This window comes from Nerophis lumbriciformis, linkage group LG32 (assembly GCF_033978685.3).
Source record: "Nerophis lumbriciformis linkage group LG32, RoL_Nlum_v2.1, whole genome shotgun sequence".
Lineage (NCBI taxonomy): Eukaryota > Metazoa > Chordata > Actinopteri > Syngnathiformes > Syngnathidae > Nerophis > Nerophis lumbriciformis.
The window spans coordinates 21,002,889-21,028,834 of NC_084579.2; the positions used below are offsets into that span (position 1 = coordinate 21,002,889).

General features: G+C 38.3%; 1 protein-coding gene across 7 annotated transcripts in view; it reads left to right on the forward strand.

Annotated features, from left to right (window-relative positions):
• The window catches only part of ptpn13 (protein tyrosine phosphatase non-receptor type 13), a 141,885-nt gene that overhangs the window by 48,930 nt on the left and 67,009 nt on the right, over window positions 1–25,946 (forward strand). For all 7 annotated transcript variants that reach the window (XM_061926899.2, XM_061926900.2, XM_061926904.2 and 4 more), the window contains exons 9-16: window positions 9,905–9,997; window positions 10,299–10,398; window positions 22,648–22,807; window positions 24,892–24,966; window positions 25,030–25,195; window positions 25,270–25,405; window positions 25,492–25,630; window positions 25,749–25,901. In XM_061926899.2, coding sequence (XP_061782883.1) covers window positions 9,905–9,997; window positions 10,299–10,398; window positions 22,648–22,807; window positions 24,892–24,966; window positions 25,030–25,195; window positions 25,270–25,405; window positions 25,492–25,630; window positions 25,749–25,901 — 1,022 coding nt within the window. The remainder of the gene's footprint in view (window positions 1–9,904; window positions 9,998–10,298; window positions 10,399–22,647; window positions 22,808–24,891; window positions 24,967–25,029; window positions 25,196–25,269; window positions 25,406–25,491; window positions 25,631–25,748; window positions 25,902–25,946) is intronic.

Genomic DNA, 25,946 nt, shown 5'->3' on the forward strand with positions numbered 1-25,946 from the left:
GTCGAGACGAGACGTAACGAACGCATGAATAATGATCTCAGCGTCGCTAGTGGATAAAATAGAACGAATTTTAGCGATATTACGGAGATGAAAGAAGGCCGTTTTAGTAATACTCTTAATGTGTGATTCAAAGGAGAGAGTTGGGTTGAAGATAATACCCAGATTCTTTACTGATTGTGTGTAGCATCTGACTTTTAGCCCCCACCCCAACACACAGTGCAGTTGTTTTTGGACATTTGGTGCATTTGAACTGTGCAAAATAGAAAAGGGGACTGAATTCACATTTTACTATTGTTTGGCACTCTTTATGGCGTGCATTACTTATGGGGTGGTGCTGGAATCATTGCAATTCCCTCATAGTTTGACAAAGATGACCCCTTTGCATATTATTGACTCGTCTTGACCTTGCTCTACTGGCTATTTATTGTGTGCTTTCCCAAGCAGGTACTACTTCTAGTACCCGGTCAGCCATGTTCTGCATGCTCCTATGAGCGAAAATCTTAATACATCACTGCTAGTTGTTAATTTGCCAAACTTGCAAAAATAAATTCATTACTGCACACTGCAGTAATATACTCCTCAGTCTCCTACTTTTCTGCCACCTTTTTTTTTTTTGCTGCTCTTGGTCTTGTCCAAAATACAATCGGTGTCCTTTAACGATAAGTAAATACAGGAGATGATTGTTCTCTATTGTTTAAAGTGTACTTTTTTTTTTTTTTTTACCTTTATTTATCCAGAAACATTTCATTGAGTTTAAGAATCTGTTTTTTAAGGGAGTCCTATGTGGGTGGCACTGGAAGCGAAATGGGGTGAAGTGTTTTGCCAAGGACACATCTGAAGAAGCTGGATTTGTTCCAGTAACCCTCTAGTTTCTTGGCGGCCACTCTACCCTCTGTGCCACGCCGCCCGATGCCATTCTTTGAAGACTGCATTTGAAGGCCAATTATGTCATAATGCTGATTGAAAGCTGTCCTCAGTTCAGCTCATGCGGCCTTCATTTTTTTTGCAGAATGCATAGCTGCTATCATTTTGCAACCTCAAGTATCCTGATGATTTGAAAACGTGGCTTTTTGTGTCTTTGGCTCACGAAATGAAACTAAAATGACAAACGTGTGGGTTTGCAGTGAAGGCCGTCCTCTGAAAATGTCCCATTGCATTTTGAATGTTTGTTGCTAATCGAGCTTAATTGGGCGCAGACCTTTTGCAGGGGATGTGTTCCTTGGCAGAGACGTTATTTTTTCTCTTTTTCTTTTCCCCTTTTCTGACTTCTCTTATTCTTTCCTGCAGGAAAGTGATGGCGCAGCAGTGGTCAGTGCTCTCAGGTTTCACCCACATGCACTGTGCATGTAGCCGTTCTAAGAATGTGTGTGGCTTTGCAAAGCCTTCTCCACTCAATATGACTTAAGCATTATTGTGTGGGATTGTATGTGTGTGCGTGTGTTTGTATGTGTGTGCATGCATGTATGTGTGCATGGGCATGTTTATACCTGGTCACTTTCATTTTACAATGTACCTCTCCCCCTCTGTCAACCTAAGGTGCTTTAATCAGTAGATCCTTCCCGAGCAAATCTGGTGGCTGTAATTGAAGTCATGCGTTGCGGATGAGGGAATTCCAAACGTTATTGGACTTTTCCGGCACTTGGCAGTCGGTCATGTGTCTCAGAACAGTGGCAGGTCCAGTTAGGACAATAATACGGAACAGTGGTGCTGGAATTTAGCGTTTGAGTCAAGGTGTCCTAATTATCTAGCACTTTGGATTGCTGACTCGCAAGGTCTGCATCAAGAAAAAATAGAGAGTCTTGTCTTTGTCTTCGCTTGATTGTACTTGTGTTTCTTAAACAAATGTGACACATTGGCTGTGTAAAAAACCTTTTGCTTTATTTACTTATTATTATAATGGAACTTCTAAAATCGAACAGCATCTGTTTCAAGATGCTGGTTGGCTTCTATTTTGCAGAAGTTCCCATAGGAAATAATGGAAATAAAACATCATTAATCATACAGGCATATGGGATGTAACAATATGAAAATTATATCAGGGTTATTGTGACTAAAATTATTGGTCTTCATTAATATCACGATATTGTTGAATATGCATAAAAATACTACTAACGCGCACACATAAATCTTTACATTTTAAAAAAAATAAGTAAACCCACTGTTAGAGTCATATTCCTCTGAGTATATATCAATCACTCTGTTTTAAAAGAACACAGCTTATAGGTTCAATGTGCACAATTGAATAACTTGGCTGTTCAGACAGCAATGTGTTTGTACAAGTTTAGATTGGGGTGTGTCGTTTCTAAATTAGGAAATACGTTAATGACTCTTGTTTTCATGTTGGCATTTAAGCTAGTGAGTGAGTTTATCAAAGTGTAGATATCAATTAATTAATTTAAAACGGTAATATTAACCGTTGAGAGTTTTACCATGGTTATCATCAATGCCGTGTCTCGCTACAGTACATCTCTACAGACAATGTTTTATGTCAATACTTAAGTGTAAACTTTAGTATTAGCTTTTACGTATGTCAGAAGAATATAGGCTGCGATGAGGTGGCGACTTGTCCAGGGTGTACCCCGCCTTCCGCCCGATTGTAGCTGAGATAGGCTCCAGCGCCCCCCGCAACCCCGAAGGGAATAAGCGGTAGTGTTATTCATCACCAGAAAATAAACGCAAAAATTCAAAGAAAAACCAAAACGAAGATTCAGAATTGTGTGATTTTCAAGAATCCAACAGTCCGGATTCAGGACTAATGGTCAGAACCAAAAGTGGGCGAAAGTGAAATTTTTTTGGGTTGCTAGTTTACTGAAATGTGTGATATCTGTATTGATTTTCAGTCAGGCAATGTCTTACTGAAAGGCTTTTTGAACCATTTTTGTTGTAAGTTTATTATGTTTATTTTAATTTAATTTTATTTATGTTTGTCATCCTTTAATATATTGTCATTGTAATAATATCAGTTATACGTTTTGTTAGAGCATGGTACAACTAACTGCACCATGGGTTTATGTACAGTATATGTCCGTTTTATGGAAATACATTATATATTTTATCCAGTTTGAGTCCCAGGGCGGAATTTGATATTATATTTTATTTTTTTAACCGCCATCGTAGTTCGACATTGATGTTTGTGTCACTTTAAGAAACAAAAACCTGTGACTTATACAGCTGTTGTGTCATTTGACTGTGAAGCGCCAAATTGTGTTTATCAGTAATAGGGATGTAACAATAAGAGCATTTCATATGACCAAAATTATCACGATTATCATTATTATCGTCGTGTTGTTGAATGTGCTCATGAAATACTTCTAGTATACACATACTGAAATCTTTTGACCAAGTTATTAAAAAAAATACAATAAATACACACTGTTAGAAAACACTTTTATCTGTTTGTAAGGCTAAGCTTTTATTGTTTTTGAATATTGGTTTGTACAATAGTATTTTAAGATGTATTTAAATAAAGTGCGTGAAAAAAATGTAATAAAAAAAAAATCTTATTAATTTTTTCTAGTGGGCCTACACTATTCAGCAGTCCTTGAATGCACCGTAAAAACACCTCCATCTCATGTTCCTCTAAGTACAAAATTCCCGGCAGGCGTTGTGGTGCCCTCCTCTGTTCAACAGTCCTTAAAAGGAACAGCACTTTTTGTGGGGGAATTTTGCCTATCATTCACAATCCCTACCTACCTATGGACATGAATTTTGGGTTATGACTGAAAGGACAAGATCGCGGCTGAAATGAGTTTCCTCCGTCGGGTGGCGGGGCTCTCTCTTAGAGAGAGGGTGAGAAACTCTGTTATTCAAGAGGGGCTCAGAGTAAAGCTGCTGCTCCTCCTCATTGAGAGGATCCTGATGAGGTGGTTCGGGCATCTGGTCAGAATGAACTGAACGTCTCCCTGGGGAGGTGTTTAGGGTGCGTCCGACCGGTCGGAGACCACGGGAAATATCCAAAACATGGTGGAGAGACTAGGTCTCCCAGCTGGACTGGAATCACCTGGGGATCCCCTGGGAAGTTAAAGTTAAGTTAAAGTTAAAGTACCAATGATTGTCACACACACACTAGGTGTGATGAAATGTGTCCTCTGCATTTGACCCATCCCCTTGTTCCACCCCCTGGGAGGTGAGGGGAGCAGTGAGCAGCAGTGGTGCCGCGCCCGGGAATCATTTTTGGTGATTTAACCCCCAATTCCAACCCTTGATGCTGAGTGCCAAGCAGGGAGGTAATGGGTCCCATTTTTATAGTCTTTGGTATGACTCGGCCGGGGTTTGAACTCACAACCTACCGATCTCAGGGCGGACACTCTACTAGGCCACTAAGTGCTCGGCGAAGTAGTTAGGAAGAGGGAAGTGTGGGCTTCTCTGCTTAGGCTGCTGCACCCGTAATCCGACTTCAAATAGATGGATGGATTCACAAACCCTATGTAAGACAAGCACACATGTGGTTTTCTTTTTTTTATGCGTTCTAACTAGTAAATGAATGCGAGCAAAAGTCTGCTTATAACTGAGCCTATTGGAGTCCCTCTATTCTTCCTATAAAGCGCTTAAAAAACATCCAAACATTTCCGTAAAAATTTATATACGTGCTGTAAATTATATATGTAACATAGTAACAGGCACATTTATAATAACGTGATATTTACGAATTTAGCTCATTTTAAGCATATGGCGGTGTATTCATTTCATGGACGCATCACAACACTTGCTTTTCCTTTAACTGCAACACTGACTGCAACTCATGCGTACTTCATGAGAGCCATCAAACATAATTAAACATCACTTACTGTACAATGTCTGCTTTCACTGGGATTCCGATTGTTAGGATGTTAATATATTCTTGTTTCGACGAGGAATGACTCAGGATCCTTGCGAAGGGTAAAAAAACAACGTGTTACAAACAGCATCTTTCGCATGTCTTTTTTGCCATCTGCGGGTCTAAATTGTGTTTCAAAGTGCACCAACTTCTCAGTTTATGTCCACATTATTTAACTATCAAGGTGAGAGACATGATCTATAATCTACATTCTTGAGTAAACTTTCATGAGCTCAGAGGCGAGAAAGCAGCTCACCAGCTGATTACGTAAATTCAGGAGTATAAGGGCATTGTCTCTCTCTGATGATCCATCTATCCATCCATTGTCTACCGCTTGTCCCTCTCGGGGAGGCAGGGGGTGCTGGAGCCTATACCAGTTGCACTCGGGCGGAAGGCGGCGTACACTCTGGATAAGTCGCCACCTCATTGCAGGGCAACAATGCGCTGCTGAATGTAGATACTTTACATCAGCGCTTTTAATAACAACATTGCTAATACTTGGTTAGTATTCAGGTCACAAACTGTAAATGGAGTATTGTTGGTGCTTTTTGAATGGTTATGTATTGGGTTTTATGGTCAGAATAAACGCAATAAATGCAATGACGTCATGGTTTCCATTGGCTCCATTGTAAGCAGACTTTTGTTTATGTTTATTTATGGGTTAGAATGCATTATGAAAAGACATGTTCTCATCTCTCATAAGGATTGTGAATTGTAGGCAAAATTCCAAAGTAAGTGCAGTTCCCCTTTAAAACCCTTCCGTCTTGTTGTTCATATTGTTGCATCCCTAATGCTACACTACACACTGTAGGCGAATACTAAGAAAAGCATAGCTAACTGCTTACCTGGAACCCTTGAATGTAAGCCAGGGTGGGCGGAATTACACCTGGTATAGTATCAGTCAATGGTGATCAGTGATTAGATAATTTTTTTACGATGACAAAATGTTGTTTTGTTATTCTTTACAAACTCAGAAAAAATAGCCTATAGTAATTTTTCTTTTTGTTTAATTGGTTTGTGCAACTAAGTTTGTTATACATATTGTACATAATAAAAGGTAATAAGGAAATCATTTTAGCAATTGATATTGTTGCACCAACATCCTTTGTTTTTGTCTGTTTATATTTATCAAAAATGTAATTGTTTAATGATATAAACATTTTTAAGTATGAACTTTGGTATGACCAAAACTGCCCCTGTAACAACTTAATATTGGGATCGATACCCAAATTTGTAGTATTGCCCAAAACTGCAGTAATGTAAAGTATTCAAATTACTGAAGAATAAGTGCTTATTACAATTTGACAGAAGTGTAGATAGAACCATGTTACAGCAGAAATTAGACAGATATTAAAAGTAAATTAACAAGTAGATTAATAATAGTATTGAGAAAATAATACAACTGGTTACACGTTACCGCATACATCAACAGCTGATTAGGAGTTTTTTTTTACTTGCTGTGAAATGGGCCTATTATCATTTATATGCCAAATAGTATCTTGTGATTTGTGTTGTTTTCGCAAAAGGCTGCATTATATATTGTGATATAAATTGTAGGGCATATCGCTCATCTACAATGGCTATGTCTTCTTCTTTTGCTGGTTGTCTGGACGCCTTTATCTTTGCGACAGCAGGCTGCCTGTTATGTAACTACACAACCAGTAGTGTGTTTTAATGGGATAGTGTATTAGTTGAGAAATAATTTTAAGGGGGCATTTTAAGGTTTTATGCCGATTAAAAGCCCTGAATGTCAGTTTCGATTATTTTTCGATGAATCACCCAGCCCTAGTACAAAATGCTCTTTTAATGCAAGACTTCAAGTCAAAAATAATGGTGGCAAAAACTGCGCCGCGTGTGAGCTCCACGTGCAGCACACCTCTTCATATAGTCATCAGTGCACGTGTGTCAACACTCCACATCTGTACATTTGTGTAGATGTTCTGTGTCAAAGCCAAGATCGTAAATCACACACACAGGAGATGTGGTTCCATGTCAATGTTCCATAACAATGAGAGGGATGACCTTATCCAAATGAAACCATGACTCACAAACCGATGAATGATTTAATTGTTTTGTGTAACAGTTTTACCAGTCCCCCTTCTTTGCAAGATTAAAGTAAACAAATGTCTGCGCAATAACTTGGGTATGCTATTTATCTAAGATATGTAGCAGAGAGTGATACTGAGGAGCAGGACTTTCAAGTTTTTGTCTCCAAGGCTAAAAAATGCATCACCTGGCCGTTTAAAGGTTCACATTGTTCTTTGTGTAGTTAGATTATGTTTATTCATGAAGCGCTAAAGCATGCTTGCTTACTTCACCTTCCATCCAGAATGACTAACAACCTGCTTTGTGTGTCTCATGTCGACTCGTGTGAGTTTGCTGTCATTGGCCCAAACAGGATGAAGTCTTCCTGTAGCTTTCCAATGCACCAAACATTCAAAACCTGTTTGATTGATTGATTGAAACCTTTATTAGTAGATTGCACAGTACAGTACATATTTTGTACAATTGACCACTAAATGGTAACACCCGAATAAGTTTTTCAACTTGTTTAAGTTGGGGTCCACGTTAATCAATTCATGATAAAGAAATAAAGAAAATAAATAATAAAAAAAGCTGTATCTTCCAAGAGAAAATAATCCCGAGTCCAGACGGTGATCCGGGTCAGCCCTAAAATGTAATCAATCAATCAAAATAGTATTTATATTGAAGTTTTCAGATATAAATGCTTTACACACAGCGCCTTTGACAATAACGATTTAATCAATTTTTCCTTATCCCAATTCGGACTTTTCATGGAAATCTGGCGATAACTTTTTGAGTTATTTTGCTAACTGACAGACAGATAAACCAACGACAAGGATTACATAACTTACTGGTGGAGGTAATAAACTCCAGTGGAACCTTTAAGGTAGCACACAATCGGATGTTGGATGTTTAAACCATTTTTCCGATTGGAATTACTGAAGAAAACTTTTAATAATTAACTGTTAGCTAGCTGTTAGCCTTTGCTAATTAACTGTAACACAATGTTTGGATTAACATTTGTATTAGCTGTGCAAGTGTAAAATGAAGATACTCACTGTTATGATAAAAAATGTAAAACAAGTTGTCAACCATGATGTTAATGACACAAGTTTGAATGAATGAATAATAAGTGTGCATGGGAGGTTAATCTCTTCACAGCCAGACAAGACACATTCTTATTAATCAAACTCAATCATCCATCCATCCATCCATTTTCTAGCGCTTGTCCCTATCTCAGCTGCATTCGGGCGGTAGGCGGTGTATACCCTGGACAAGTCGCCACCTCATCACAGGGCCAAGACAGATAGACAGACAACATTCACCCTCACATTCACACACTAGGGCCAATTTAGTGTTGCCAATCAACCTATCCCAATCAAACTTTATTTATAAAGCGCATTTCATACATAAAAGAAATGCAACACACAATGCTTTACAGTCTTAAAAACAAAACCCAGATGACCCACATCACCTGTAATCATACACACACACACGCACACAAATGAATACATGGCTGAGTACAGAGGAGGTAGGTGAAGAAACACTATCCCAGGAGCCATCTGCACCAGGAGGTCACCAGACCACAGCCACCAGGACGCTGACACAAAGCGCCCACATAGCACGGACCATAACCCCTGGTGCAGAGGGCTCTCTCTGAGGAACGCTAGAAAGTAAAAATAAATGAAAATAAATATACAGGAAATATATAATAAATAACTAGAACAAAATAAAATCTTGCATAACTAATAAGGAATAAAAAGGAAAATACAAAAGACTTCAATGAAATAATAAATATTAGATAAAAGCCAAATCAAAAAGGTGGGTCTTCAGCGTGCTCTTACATGGACTGTTCTCTGCAGCCCTGAGGTCCTCTGGCAAGCTGTTCGATAGACGGGTGCCATGACTTTGTGTCCTGACTTTTGGATTAATTAGGAGATGAGTGCCAGAGGATTTCGGGGTCTGTGAAGGTTTGTAGAGTAAAAGAAAATCTCAGGGATATGAAGGCCTAATACCAATAAAACCATTTATAAACCATAAGAACCTTAAAATTGATCCTGAAGCACACAGGGAGCCAATGCAGATATTTTAAAACTGGTGTAATGTGGGCCCGACTGAATTTTGGAGTACCGTATTTTTCGGACCATAAGTCGCAGTTTTTTTCATAGTTTGCGACTTATACTCAGGAGCGACTTATGTGGGAAATTATTAACACATTACCGTAAAATATCAAATAATATTATTTAGCTCAATCACGTAAGAGACTAGACGTATAAGATTTCATGGGATTTAGCGAGTAGGAGTGACAGATTGTTTGGTAAACGTATAGCATGTTCTATATGTTATAGTTATTTGAATGACTTACTGAGAACGTTAACATACCAGGCACGTTCTCAGTTGGTTATTAATGCGTCATATAACCTTATAACTTATTCAGCTTGTTGTTCACTATTCTTTATTTATTTTAAATTGCCTTTCAAATGTCTATTCTTGGTGTTGGGTTTTATCAAATAAATTTCCCCCAAAAATGCGATTTATACTCCAGTGCGACTTATATATGTTTTTTTGCATTTTCAGCCGGTGCGATTTATAATCCAGAGCGATTTATACTCCGAAAAATACGGTACTTGTAAAGGTGAAATAACCTATTATATAACCTATTATTTCCTTATTGTCGCTTTAGCTGTATCTTTCATATGAGATAAAGGCGTACTGCAGTTGTTACACAAATGTAAAAAGAAGTTACATAACACCAAACCATTCCACCTTAACTTTAACTAGTGATAACTCGTAGTGTGACTGGAATCTCACTGCTTAGACTGATGAGTACATTTAACTTTAACACCAGACCTTTTTTTTAAGAAATACAATTTGCCCCACAAAAATCCAAAGAAAAAGCTAACCACTTTCAGTTAAGGATTTATTCTATGATACTTGCTGAACTGAGGAAGGTCTGCAGAGTTTCCACTGTAAAACCTTTTGATACGTTATCAGGTTTTGTGTTGTTGTTGTGTGTTTAAGATATGGAAAGATGGGCTGATGTGAGTCTTTCTCTTCCCTCAGAACCGTCTCTCACCCACTACCGACACCACAGTGATTACAGTTCTTCCAGTGAAAGCCCCTCGGTCAGCTCCTCTGATCCCGACTACAGGCAAGGTAATTAGTTCCTGTGGCTGCTTCTCATTCTCACAGGCTAATAAAATACCATTATGTAAGATTCGGTACTCGGTACACTATTTCACAAATGGGAGCACCTTTTCCCAACATACAGTAAAGGCCATTGTTGTTTTCAAATAGGCATTACTGCCTTGTTGATGCAGGTCAGTTTCACACCTCAATGCGGGTGCTCACAACGTCATGCTTGATTAAGTACATCTGAAAACACCATGCGTAATTATGTATATTTGAAAATTAAAATGTATGTGTGCGCCTTACCACTTTCCCCTGTCATCTGCAGCTAAAAAAACAGCAGAGGGGACACGGTTTGGTTCCCAGCTGGCACTTTCCTCAGAGCACGACTCTTTATCCCTGGCCAGTCACAACACCCAAAGGCACAGGTAAGATAAGCCCATAAAGTGGTCAGCCTAAAGTCATACAATTTATAGTCCAAACAAAGTTGTCTGAATAAGCCTCAAAAGTCAAACAAAAGTTGTAGTTGCAACCATCATCATTTGTCATGTCAGCAAATTTTGTGACACTTATTTGTATTTTTTGTGACGACCCTCCACATGACCACAAATCATAGAACCCATTGAGACAAATAAAAAGGGTCTAACTGCTCAATTAAACACCTGCTCAGTGGCCTTCTGGTTAGAGTGTCCGCCCTGAGACTGGAAGGTCGTGAGTTCAAACCCCGGCCGAGTCATACCAAAAACTATAAGAAGCTGCCTCCACTCAGCATCAAGGGTTGGAATTGGGGGGTTAAATCACCAAATGATTCCCGAGGGCGGACATCACAGCTGCTCACTGCTCCCCTCACCTCCCAGGGGGTGAACATGGGGATGGGTCAAATGCAGAGGATAATTTCACCACAGCTAGTGTGTGTGTGTGACTATCGTTGGGACTTTAACTTTAACTTTAATACAATACTGCTAAAATGTGTTATTAATCACAAGGCTTTAACAATTCTAGTGATATTTATAAAACTCCACTAAACGGTGTATGTGTTTTGTCTTTTTATATAGTTTTGCTTTATTTTAGGTTTTTTTTGTGAACTTTCCCTATTATAATTTTTTTAAAGCACTTCCTTGTGGTCTACGTAACATGTAATAGTGGTGCTTTGGTCAAAATTCAAGCCGCTCTGTGGGTGGTCTTATTTACGTGCCTAAGCTCTCCTCTAGGCCTTGCCCTCTTTGACTGCATCTCTACCCCGTCAGCCTTGTTGTAGTTTTAGCGCTTCCATATCGAGTCTACTGACCGATAATAGCGCGACAGTGCATATGGAAAGTATTCACAGAGCTTCACTTTTTTCATATTTTGTTATCTTACAGCCTTATTCTAAAATGGAATACATTAATTTTTGTACTCAAAATTCTACAGACAATACACCATAATGACAATGTGACCTTTGTTCAATACTTTGTTGATGTACCGTTGGCAGCAATTACAGCCTCAAGTCTTTTTGAATACGATGCCACAAGCTTGGCACACCTATATTTGGGCAGTTCCCCCCCCCCCCCCCCCCCCCATTCCTCTTTGCTTATTCCTCTTTGCAGCACCTCTCAGACTCCATCAGATTAGATGGGAAGCGTTGGTTTTCATCCAGGATGTCACTGTACATTGCTGCATTCATCTTAGTCTAGTCAGGGAGGTGACCAAGAACCCGATGGTCACTGTGGCCCCCGTTTACACTGCACACCAAATCTGATTTTTTTTGCCCTCAAGTGACACAGATCTGATTTTTTCTTTTGGCCAGTCTAAATGCTCCAAAGTGCTTCAAATCTGATCTTTTGGCATCAGATTCAGGCCACATCAGGAGGTAGTCCTGAAACCGATTGGAATATGATCTTTTCAAATAGGACTTCAGTCTAAACGCAATGTATGTGAGTTTTACATCAGCTTTGGGCGAGCCACGTCACTCGTGTGCGCAAGGAAAGATGCAGTCGCCAGTGGAAGTGGATATTTTATTACAACATCCGGTTTCGGGGAGCAAAGTCTATTTAAGACAACCAAATTTTTGGTGAATCACTTGTAATAAGTGCACAAATAATAGTCTATATGTAATTTATGAATATATATTTTAATTCCGAAGAAATAGCGTTTGTTGAAGGACTGGAATTGACGCTGTGGCGCATTAGCTTACATGTGAGTTGAAAAATAAAGCTCCTGTAGATCCACACTGATGTCCGTGTCCCCTCTTCTTAACAGCCATAAAAAGATTACAACCCTCCCAAATATATTACACTATATACATCCATTAATACTTTATATTACTTTCATTTACTTTCACATAAAAAAAACATTCATTTTAACGGGTTGCGACTTTTATTTTATTTTGTAGCTGTAGCAACTTCCTTTGTTTTCACTTTATCAAAGTGCGCATGCAAGTGACGTTGGGGCCACATTGGGGCATGTGCACATTTACACTGGAGTCTGATAAAAATCTAATTTTACTTGCAGTGTAAACAGTCAGCTGGAAAAAATCTGATTTATGCCACTTTGGCGTGCAGCGTAAATGTACGGTAGTTTCTGTCAGGACTACAGCATTCCTCTTCGGAGAGAGGAGAACCTTCCAGGACAACCATCTCTGCAGCAATTCATCAATCAGGCCTGTATGGTAGAGTGGCTAGACCAGGGGTCGGCAACCTTTACCACTCAAAGAGCCATTTTGACCAGTTTCACAAATTAAAGAAAACAATGGGAGCCACAAAACTCTTTTGAAATTTAAAATGAAATAACACTGCATACAAAGGTTTTTTTTTCTTTGTGCTATGTATAAACCAAGGGTCTCAGACACGCGGCCCGCACCTTAATATGAAAATGTAATGTTAGTGCGGCCCGCAAGTTTTATATGAATGGCACTTGACAGCGTCATACTTGCCAACCCTCCCGATTTTTCCGGGAGACTGCCGACTTTCAGGGCAACTATTCTCACGAATATCTGCTGATTTTCACCCTAACAACAATAATAAGGGCGTGCCGTGATGGCACTGCCTTTAGCGCCCTCTACAACCTGTACATACAGCGTGCCAGTCCAGTTACATGTTGTATGCAGCTTCTGCAGACACACATGAGTGACTGCAAGGCATACTTGGTCAATAGCCATGCAGGTCACACTGAGGGTGGCCGTATACACAACTTTAACACTGTTACAAATATGCGCCACACTGTGAACCCACACCAAACAAGAATGACAAACACATTTCGGGAGAAAATCCGCACCGTAACACAACATAAACACAACAGAACAAATACCCAGAATCCCATGCATCCCTAACTCTTCCGGGCTACATTATACACCCCCGCTACCACCAAACCTGCCCCCCCCCCCCCCCCCCCACACACATCAACCCCCCCTACCCCCTCCGTGCGTCGGTTGGGGGGGTGGGGGGGCGGGGTTTGGTGGTAGCAGGGGTGGATAATGTAGCCCGGGAGAGTTAGGGATGCATGGGATTCTGGGTATTTGTTCTGTTGTGTTTATGTTGTGTTACGGTGCGGATGTTCTCCCGAAATGTGTTTGTCATTCTTGTTTGGTGTGGGTTCACAGTGTGGCGCATATTTGTAACAGTGTTAAAGTTGTTTATACGGCCACCCTCAATGTGACCTGTATGGCTGTTGACCAAGTATGCCTTGCAGTCACTTACGTGTGTAAGCAGAGGCCGCATACAACATGTGACTGGACTGGCACGCAGATAGTATGGTGAAAAAGCGGACGCGACGACAGGTTGTAGAGGACGCTAAAGGCAGTGCCATCACGGCACGCCTTCAATATTGTTGTCCGGGTGAAAATCAGAGAATGTTTGCCCCGGGAGATTTCCGGGAGAGGCACTGAAATCCGGAAGTCTCCCGGAAAAATCGGGAGGGTCGGCAAGTATGCAGCTGAGCCGCATCAGAGTGATCAAAGAGCCGCATGCGGCTCCGGAGCCGCGGGTTGCAGACCCCTGGGCTAGACAAAAGCCATTTGTTTGTAAAACGTTTGCCAAAATGCACCTAAAAGACTTTCAGATCATGAGAAACACAATTCTCTGGTCTGATGAGACAAAGATTGAACTCTTTGCCGTGAATACCAGGCATCAAGTTTGGAGGAAACCAAGCAGCACTCATCACCAAGGCTAATACCATCCGTACCGTGAAGCATGGTGGTGACAGCATCATGCTGTGGGGATGTTTTCCAGTGGCAGGAACTGGCAGACTAGTCAGGATAGAGGGAAAGATGAATGGGGTACAGACACATCCTGGATGAAAACCAACACTTCCCATCCAACCTGATGGAGCTTGAGAGGTGCTGCAAAGAGGAATGTGCAAAACTGCCCAAATATAGGTGTGCCAAGCTTGTAGCATCGTCTTAAAAAAAGACTTGAGGCTGTAATTTCTGCTAAAGATGCATCAACAAAGTATTGAGCAAAGGGTCTGAATACTTACTTTTTCAATTTTTTTATTTTTAATACATTTGCAGAAATTAAAATTGTCATTATAAGGTAATGTATATAGAATTATAGAATTTTGAGGACAAAAAATCTTGTATTCCATTTTTGAATAAGGCTGTAACAAAACTAAATGTGGAAAAAATGTAGCGCTGAGAATGCTTTCCGGATGCAATGTATACTAGGGCTGGGCCAATAAAACGATATCAATATAACTTGCGATAGACTCACAATCGATATTAATATAAAATGTTTTCGATAAAACATCTGATGTATTGTAAAAACATTTTAGTCGGAAAAAAACAAATTATGAAGCAAGATTTGTTGCATGGAGTCACTCGGGCTCTGGGAACCCAACTAAACAGGAAGTGTCACTGAGCAATGGGAGTGACATGCTAATAGCCAATTAGGTAACAGTAAGTTTGGTTGCGCCGTCTTTCTGTGTCACTGTGGATTCTCTGCATGGAGTGAAGAGAGAAACTGTGATATCTTGGTTTATCAAGTCAATAACAGAAACTTGTTTTTAGTTTTGTTGGTTTTAATGCAGGCTGTGTGGCAACATCTTGACACCTCGAATGTGTATGTTTAATGAGCAGCTTCCCAAACTACTATGTGTAGTGTTTAATAGCTTATACAATACTGCCATCTACTGTCTCGAAACTACAACTACCTTCAAATTGACTGCAATTATTTTACCACCCGGCTACCAGACACCTTCTCCACTGATAAATAGCACTGTTGGTAAGTTGGTAATTGTCTTTCTGTACTTATTGACGGGGTTAAATAAGTCATAAAAAATATTAATGTGTTGTTATTGATCAATATGAAGAACATATATCTGATTCAGTTTTCAGCCATATCACCCAGTCCTAGTATATACGCTACTTTATATTAGGAATCGCAATAGTGGAGGATTCTAGCATGCATGTGCATACACGAGCTGGTCTGCCCGCCACAAGAGGATAGAGAACACTTCCTGTCAATGAGAAAGGACGCAAAAGAAAAAGGCTCCGATTCTGCTACCGGAGTTTTTGTTAAATCTGAAGATTTTGACCACTGATTTGTGATCACAGCCACAGGAGAGTCACCTGGCATCTTCGATCTGATATTGGTCAGTTGAGAGGCACAGAAACGCTGAAATAAGGCGAGTTGGAAGAGCCGTTAGCCTCAAGCCAACGGCGCCTTGCCGCAGTTCAAAGCGGTTGCCTGGCAACCGAAAGCTACGGCGAGTTTACAGCTGTTTTAAAGTGATTCCGACGTCGTAGAGTGATATAAGTTGACAGGCTGACACCCAAAATTGATCTCTGAACGGCGCAAGGTACGAAATTGTTGAAAAAACAAGTGAAAAGTACCGCAAGTTGCTAAAGAAGTAACTGCCGCTAAGACATAAGAGGCACTGACGTCATCGACTGCCGCGATGAAAAAAGGTAGAGGAAAGACTGAACAAGATTTGAGGCTGGACACAGGACATGATGGGATGCAAGAATGGATACAAAAAATACTCCATGATTTTAAAGAAGAAATGAAAGAAGAATGGAAGTACATGATGGAGGGATGGAAAGAAGAAATGAAAGAAGAACACAGACAAGATGTGAAAAGTCTGCAGCAGGGATGGAAAGAAGAAATGAAAGAAATGAAAGAAGAATACAGACAAGATGTGAAAAGTCTGCAGCAATGTATAGAAAGTCTGCAATCTCACAAAACCATCAGAAATAATGAAGCCACTGAAATGGGCAAACAAATAAAGATCCTTCAAGAAGACAACAACATGCTGAAGAATATCATAGATGGAATGGATCAGGATAAACGGATGAATGATATCATCGTGACAGGGCACCGAATTAAACCAAGATCCTATGCGAAAGCTGTGAATAATGAAGGTGAACCAGATGAAATGGATATGGTCTCTGCAGAACAGCAAGTGGTCAACTTTCTGCAATCAAAAGAAATTGAAATTGACATTAATACCATCGAAACATGCATCCCACTGAACGGAAGAAACAACAACGCCACTCCAGTCGTGCTCGTGAAACTTGTAAACAGAAAATCTAAAATGGCATTGCTGAGACAGGGAAAGAAGCTGAAGGGAACAAATGTGTACATGAATGAGCATCTCACAAAACGTAATGCTGGAATTGCCAAGAAAGCACGCGACTTGAGAAAGCAGGGAAAAATCCAGGGAACTTGGAGCGCCAACTGTAAAATCTACATCAAGCTGAATGGAGGTCCAGAAGGAAGAGTACTTGCTGTCCAAGACATCAAGGACCTGGACAATTTTTAAAGTTTACACAGCTTCCACAACAACGATGATAATGAACTCTGACAGAAAACAAGCACCTAAATTCAGCATCAACACTACTATGTTCCAAGGAACGACTAAACAAGAGGACCTAGATTCAGGATTGCATCCACCTACACTTATAGAGATTATTGAAACAACATCAAAGATTGTTGAACAAGAAAACATGGAACTAAAAAATTTCTGCAACAAAGATCATAAAAACCAGGATTTGGAAAATGATATAGATCCAGATACAAATTTTTTCTCCCACTTCAGTAATAATTGTTTTTATTATACAGATGATCAATATAACAGCAACATTAAATGTGATAACAAATTGTCAATTATTCATTTTAATAGCAGAAGCTTGTATGCAAACTACAACAATATTAAGAACTTTTTGGAACGCATCAACGAACCCTTCAAAGTCATTGCTGTCACGGAAACATGGATTGATGATAAAAAAGGAATAGATTTTGATCTGGATGGATATGAACTAAAATACATCAACAGAAACAACAAAAATGGAGGAGGAGTAGCTGTGTACGTGATGAAGAACCTGAACTACAAAGTGGTAAAAAACATGTCATTTGCTATAGATAATATTTTAGAATGTATAACAATTGAAATATGTCAGGAAAAAAGCAAAAACATATTCATCAGTTGTATATATAGATCACCTAAGTCAAGTATAGAAACATTTGAAGAATGGATCAAGGCTACTTACATGGACAACGGGCAAAGAATAATTTTCCTATGTGGTGACTTTAATATTGACTTATTGAACCCTAACAAGCAAAAGTCTATTGATGACTTCATTGATACAATGTACAGCATCAGTTTATATCCTAAAATCACAAAGCCAAGCAGAATTACAGGACACTGTGCCACGCTTATTGATAATATTTTTACCAATGATTTTGATAATAACACTACAAGTGGTCTACTTATAACCGATGTTAGTGATCATCTGCCAGTTTTTACAATATATGATGGAAACTACAAGAAGAACACGGAAGACAAAAGGACATTTCGAAGACTGTGCACAGAGAAGAGGATGATTGCTTTCAAAATTGAGCTACAAAAGCAAGATTGGGACAATGTGTACAATGAAAATGAGGTTGATGAAGCATATGAACATTTCTTAAACAAGTTCATAATACTTTATAACAAACATTGTCCATGGATACAACTCAGTAATAAGCAGAGAAAGAATAATCAACCATGGATGACAAAAGGATTAAAAAATGCTTGTAAGAAGAAGAATACACTATATAGGAAATTTATAGCACAAAGAACTACAGAGGCAGAAATTAAGTACAAAAAGTATAAAAACAAGTTAACATACATACTACGATTATGTAGAAAAGAATATTACAGTGAATTATTGGACAAGAACAAAACTAATATGAGAGCAACATGGGGCATCCTCAATAGCATTATTAAAAATGGCACTAAGAGGGACTACCCTCAATACTTCTTAGACGGAAATAAAAAAAATTACAACATAAAGGAAGTAGTTGAAAGCTTCAATAATTATTTTGTAAATATTGGACCAAAATTGGAAGAAAGGATTCCAGACCCAGTTTCAATTGAGGACTATAATGATACCATAGAGCGAAATCCCAACTCCATGTTCCTCAGTAATGTGACACAGGAGGAAATAGTTACAATCGTGAAAAAATGTAAATCCAAGACTTCAACTGATTGTAATGAAATTGATATGGAAACGATAAAAAAGGTTATTGAAGAGATCTCAGGACCATTAATGTATATTAGTAACCTATCATTTCAAACAGGTACATTTCCAAACAAAATGAAAATAGCTAAAGTTGCACCAATTTACAAGACTGGCGACAAACATCAATTTACAAACTATAGACCTGTTTCCTTACTTCCACAATTTTCTAAAATCATTGAAAAACTGTTCAATAACAGATTAGAGAGTTTCATAAATAAAAATAGAATACTCGAAGAAAATCAATATGGATACAGAGCTAATGTTTCAACTTCGATGGCTTTAATTGAAATTACAGAAGAAATTACCAATGCTATAGATAATAAAAAATGTGCGGCAGCAGTTTTTATGGATCTAACTAAAGCATTTGACACAATTAATCACAATATTTTAATCAAAAAACTAGAACGATATGGCATCAGAGGGTTAGTCTTAAACTGGATAAGAAGTTATCTAATGAACAGGAAACAATACGTGAAGGTAGGCGAACACACCTCTACAACGCTAAATATATCCTGTGGTGTACCTCAGGGATCAATACTAGGACCTAAATTATTCAATCTATATATAAATGACATTTGTAAAGTTACAAAAGATTTAAAGTTAGTATTATTTGCGGATGATACAACAGCGTTTTGTTCAGGAGAGAATACACAGAAGATACTACAAATAATAACAGAAGAAATTAATAAATTAAAAAGATGGTTTGACAAAAACAGACTATCGTTGAATCTCAGTAAAACTAAAATAATGCTATTTGGTAACAGTAGAAGAGAAAATCAAACACAAATACAAATAGACGGAATAGAAATTGAAAGAGTAAATGAAACCAAATTTCTAGGTATAATGATTGATGATAAATTGAACTGGAAATCTCACGTAAAAAATATACAACATAAAGTAGCAAGAAACACGTCAATAATGAATAAAGCAAAACATGTTCTAGACAAAAAATCACTTCATATTCTCTACTGCTCACTAGTGTTACCATATCTGAGTTATTGTGCAGAAATATGGGGAAATAATTACAAAAGTACACTTCATTCATTAACGGTGTTACAAAAAAGATCAGTTAGAATAATACATAATGTTGGATATAGAGAACACACAAATCCTTTATTTATTGAATCAAAGATTCTGAAATTCTACGACATAGTGAATTTGCAAACAGCTAAAATTATACACAAAGCAAACTATAACCTGCTACCCAAGAATATACAACAATTCTTCTCAAAAAAAGAGGAGAAATATAATCTTAGAGAGAAATGTAATTTAAAACATTTGTATGCACGTACAACACTTAAGACCTTCAGTATATCAGTATGTGGAATTAAATTATGGAATGGATTAAGCAAAGCAATCAAACAATGTACTAATATGATCCACTTCAAGAAACTCTTCAAACTTAAAGTGTTTACAAAGTACAAAGAAGAAGAACCATGACAAACATTCTGAATTTATTTAACTCATCCATTCTTTCATTCTTTCACTCACAAAATAATCTTACTTATCTCAACATATGAAATGTAACTTACTTCACCAATTATTATTTATTTACTTATTTTATTGTATTACTTATGGAGTATATTGTGAATAAATTGAGAACAGGAAGTGAACAAAAGTTTTAGCAACTGTCATGTAAAAGAAAAGGGGTAGGATTAAATAAGCTTTGCTTCTTCCTACTCCTTTTCGAACATGTTGAAAAGAGAAACTGGAGATTGTGATGTATCATGTTGTATACTTGCATGTTCGAAATAAACTCAAACTCAACTCAACAATAAGGAACTTATTGACCACAACTAAATAAGAATGGTGGAATTGCGCAAAGCTTTTCTAATAACCTCTACCATATATGGGAATATCCACTGCTGTAACTGAAGCAAAATACATCACTAAAGTCTCAAATTCTAAACGGCTCGTTTGTAAGAAGGCAACATTGTTTTATAAACATCTCCGCTGTGCCTCCTTGGTTGGATTTTAAATTTACGATACTTATGGGGATCCCAAATACACAAAAACAGCTACCAACATGTAAAACATTGCATGCACAGTGAATACAGGTTTTATGAAAGAAACAATTATAGCCTGAAGTGGATTAATTCACTTGACATTTTATATGGAAAATTTTGTTTTGACATTAGGATATTTAAACTCAACCACCGCCATTAAAAATAGTCTGTTTCTGAGTCAGACTGTCCCCCACTGTTAAACCTTTATTTGTGGAACAGGCACTGTTTTAAGTAACAATGTTGACCGATACTAAAAGTAAAACGATGAAACACTTTAATGACTAATGTAATGCGTCAGCTGAAGCGGCAATGTTTTTTTTTTTTACGACTTTAGAGGCATATTTTCCTGAATTCCGATTTCTTCGACCTAAAGGGATTTGAACTTGAAAGTTCTACTGTTGTTCATAGTCCACCCCCTGCCCCACTACAACATGTACATGTTAAATCAACACGTCTGCTCTCTTGTATGAGGATTTTGCCACCTGCGCTACAATCCCCCTGTGGGACAGGGGAAAATGGCAGATAAGAGTAAAAAAGCATCGGTCACGTCAGCCACACACGCACACACAGACACAGCTGGTGTCGCACAGCAGGTCAGCCCCCATGCTTGGCTAGTGAGGTCATCGGATGTACCATCTACTTTCAGCAGCTTCTATCTCCCTAATCTACGGTATTAGAGTGCCGAGCTGCCTACTGATAAACAATGTTTTCAATTTGTGCTATAGCACAGACTCACTAATAGCATAGCGTAGTATTTGACCAGTGTTACTTGTTTTTATATGTGTTTATTTGATTTAAACTTCTTATATATATATATTTTATTTTTTTTGTGGTGTTTGGTAATATTTGTATTTTGTTGCACATTTTAATTTATATTACATTTGCTAATGCTACTTGTTTTACAAATTGATATTAGTATTGTTGTTGTTGTTAATGTAATTTAACTTCTGTACCTAATTTATTCATCTAAAACCTATGTGTCAAAGTCAAGGCCCGCGGCCTGCGAATGAATTATCTATGGCCCCCGGGATGATATTTGATTAGTATTAGAACCGGCCCGCAGGCCACAGCCCCCTGCTGCTGTTTTGCACGCACCAATACTCCATCAGTGTCGGCGCTAGGAATTTTCAAAATGGGGTGCCAGGGACCCCATCAAGTCATAAAAATGGGGTCCCACAGTACATTTTTGGGGTCCCACTTTTTTGTAACTGTTTTAAAAACAAATGATAAATGTATGTATTATCCTGTTATATCTCACATTCTATGTTGTCTTTTGGAAAAAGGCTGTCATAAATGTTACTTAATTCATAAAAATTAAAAAAAATACAAAAGAAAACACATTTTTATGCATATGTAAATTTATTCAGTTATAAACATTCATCCACTTTCTTCTTTCCTTTATGGATCTAAACTTTACCGCTGCTGGTATTTTTTTTTTTATCTTTATTATAATATTTTCAGAATGTGTTTGTTTTATTTTTGGCCAAAGTAAGAAAACAATCTGAAGTTGTCTTTATTTTTTAGTTTTAATGCCATGATTTTAATAGTCCGGCCGGCGTGTGCACAGGTTTTCCTCCATGCGGCCCCTGAGCTAAAATGAGTTTGACACCCCTGATCTAAAACTTTTTTTTACTGCATTATCGTCTCCAAGTTTGACTTTCTTTTGTTGTTGCCCTTGTTATTTATGTAATATAAATACTCCAATTATTTCCAAAATTGTATTAACCGCCAAGCCTCCTGTAGTCATTGGGTGGGCCTCTTCTTTCCCGTGGCTGTAGGCAACCCACTAATTTATTTTTTGTTAATTCCAAAAGATGGCAGTATCTGCATTTGAAGTGTCATCAGTAGTTAATATTCAGCAGCTTGCACGCGCTTTAAAATGTTTGTTGCGTTATGCCGCAACAGTTTACTACCTACCAGTATTACAACAGGGGTTCTGTTGTTGCTGTGTTGTAGAATATACTTGGTAAGAAATAGTGAAAGAGAACTGTTTTCTATTTTCACATGCACTCCATATCATTATTAAAGTGAAAAAATGAGGTTACATAGAGTGAGTTTTTGTTATCATCTTAAAACCCCATCCTCATTGCAGTTTAGGTATATAAAAAAAAGGGCTGGGTATGATTAAAGAATTGTTCTCCAAAATTTGATGGAAATGTCCCTTTTCAAATTTCCAATCCACTTTTTGTATGCAGGCTATATGATGAAGGCCTGGCAGGAGCTGGGCTGCTCCTCCAAAAGCAGGAAAAGGAGGTACAACAGCTGCAGGCCCACCTGGCCAACAGGTTTCGCACTTCCATGCTCAACCTCCAAGACCCAACGTACATGTCCTCGTTGCCACTTCGAAAAGCCAAGGTACTTTTACATCTCTGTTTCTATGCTGTCCTTTGGGACCAGTGTCTCTGTGTAAAAATGTCTCACAATCTGTTGCCTGGAGTTTGTTTATAGTGCATTATTTAAGGAAGGATGGAAGAATGTGGCTTGGGAAGCAGAGCTTTGCTAAATACAAAGTGCTGACAGTAAATATAATTTCTACAGTAGCATCGAGTTATAATTGCAGCTATGTGTAATGCTTTGGGCAGAGCCTGGCTTACGCTACTTATTAAACTATAATTTATTCTCGCTACAATGTGCAGATTGTTGGCTGCAAGCGTATTCAGTGGTTATGACTTAATGTTAAAAGGATACATTTTGGGTGCTTTACTCAAGATGTTGTCATTGAAATGTGGTTAGTGCAGTTGAAATCTCTAGTGTGTTAAAGGTCATTAGGGCCTGAACTGTTTAACTTTTAAATAACCATATTTCCTCAAATAAGTGGCCTCCACTTATCATTTATTTATCACTCAAATAGAGGCCTCTCAGCATCTTTTTTATGATATTAAATTTGATGGCCCTAAGTGTTGCAATGAACGTCATTACTGCAGAGGAGACATGGCATCTGTAAAGAAAAAGAAAAAGAAAAAAATACTATTCTCATATTCACAGACAAAAAAAGGATGTAACATTTTATTTTGATATAATTGAGGTTGATTGGCAACACTAAATTGGCCCTAGTGTGTGAATGTGAGTGTAAATGTTGTCTGTCTATCTGTGTTGACCCTGTGATGAGGTGGCGCCTTGTCCAGGGTGTACCCCGCCTACCGCCCGAATGCAGCTGAGATAGGCTCCAGCACCCCGCGCGACCCCGAAAGGGACAAGCGGTAGAAAAAGGATGGCTCGTATTAATCAATAAAAATTTGATCTTTTGGCACAGGGGTTAGTGCGTGTGCCTCACAATACAAAGGTCCTGGGTTCAATCCTGGGCTCGGGATCTTTCTGTGTGGAGTTTGCATGTTTTCCCCGTGACTGCGTGGGTTCCATCCGGGTATTCCAGCTTCCTCCCAACCCCAAAGACATGCACCTGGGGATAGGTTGATTGGCAACACTAAATGGTCCCTAGTGTGTGAATGTGAGTGTGAATGTTGTCTGTGTATCTGTGTTGGCCCTGTGATGAGGTGACGACCTGTCCAGGGTGTACCCCGCCTACTGCCCGAATGCAGCTGAGATAGGCTCCAGCACCCCCCGGTTATTTTTATTTAAAAGGCACAGTGTTTCTCATATATACTATTTAGAATTACAGTATTCTAATTACATACAATGTATATTTATATTAACATATTTGATTAATTGATACATATCATAGGACACATTTCACCACACCTAGTGTGTGTGTGACAATCATTGGTACTTTAACTTTAGCGTAACTTTAATATATTCATATTATTTTAATTGAGTATTTATTTGTGGGGTAAACAATTAAGACATTCAATGCATATTTATCATGAAAATAAATGTTTTACGTACACAACAAACCAAAGATACTCATCATCTACAGAAATTAAAGAAGAAAAAAACATCTCCATTACAATAATCATCATTTTAAAAAAAATAAAAAATAAAATAAAACAATTAAAAGCAATAGTAATATTAAAAGCAAATTAATTAAAGAAACATTGTGTGTCCGAAACTGAGCAAAAAGAAGCAAAGCATATGATGTCTTGCCCCATCACTCAAATATAATATCTGATTCTTGAACAACAATATAATACATATTCACCTGGTAAATAACAACATTCAATATATTATTACATTATATGAGATACCTAATTTACATAGTTTAGTTCTATATGAAAGCATACGCTGAAGTCATACAATTCTTATTAAAATTATCATTATTTCATCGTGGGGAGTTTAATTAAACAATGTAGCCTACAAATAATTACCGTATAGTAATTATAATAAATATGTTGGAATATATTTGGAATTATATCTGTGAAAACATTTTAAAAATATATATATATCAATATATATTTAATGATAACAGTAAATTACTGTGAAGAGCTGTGATTGAAATTAATGTCTCTCTTGCTTACTTTTTTTAAATCTTGTTCCATTGGCAGCTGTACCACGAGCCAGAGTTTGTGAAGATGGCCAGCGAGCCCAGTGTCCCCCTCAACGTTCAATCTTCAATAATGGTGAGACAATATATATACAGTATAAGATGCTAGAGTTAATATACTTAGTTTTCTCCCAATAAGTGTAAGGGAGAAGAAGTGCAGAAGAAGATTGGTGTGGTGTTGCTAAACGGCCAAAAGCTGGAGCTGAACTGTGACGTGAAGGCCTCGTGTAAAGACGCGCTTGACATGGTGATTGCACACGTCGGCCTTGTTGAGCGCCATCTCTTCGGCCTAGCTTACCTCCAAGGTAGAGTATGTCCCATGTCAACAGAGTGCGTTACCTTTTCTACTTGAAGCTAAAGCATTCCTTCCCCCTCACAGATAACGAATACTTCTTCGTTAATCCTGACGCCAAGCTGTCCAAAGTAGCCCCTGACGGTTGGAAGAAGAAATCTGACATGTCTTTTAACCTTTTCCTACGCATTAAATTTTTCCTTGACGATGTTAACCTAATTCAGTGAGTATTGCTGCAATGAAAGTCTTTTAGCGGCACTTTGAATACCAGTAGAATTAAGTAATTATCTTTCTTTCCTTGTTGAACAGACATGCTATGACCAAACATCAGTACTATCTACAACTGAGGAAGGATATCTTAGAGGAGAGGACACGTTGTGACATGAAAAACGCCATCTTGTTGGCCTCCTTAGCGCTGCAGGCTGAGTTTGGTGACTACCAACCAGAGGTACTGGATTATGTCACACATGCATCACTAAATCATAATTAGAAAAGAGAGAATATGGAATGAAGAATTCATTTGAAATGAACGTATTAATAAAAGGCTGCTAATGTCTGGTCTGCAGCTTCAAGGGAAGACGTACTTCCGAGTGGAGCACTACCTGCCTGTGGCAGTGTTGGATAAAATAGACCAGACGTCCATCAAAGAGGAGCTGCCTGAACTCCACAGCAAATACTACGGAGCATCTGAGTCGGAGGCAGAGTTTGAGTTTCTCAAGGTAAATACTAAATACAGTTTGTCCTAGGGCTGGACAATTAATCAC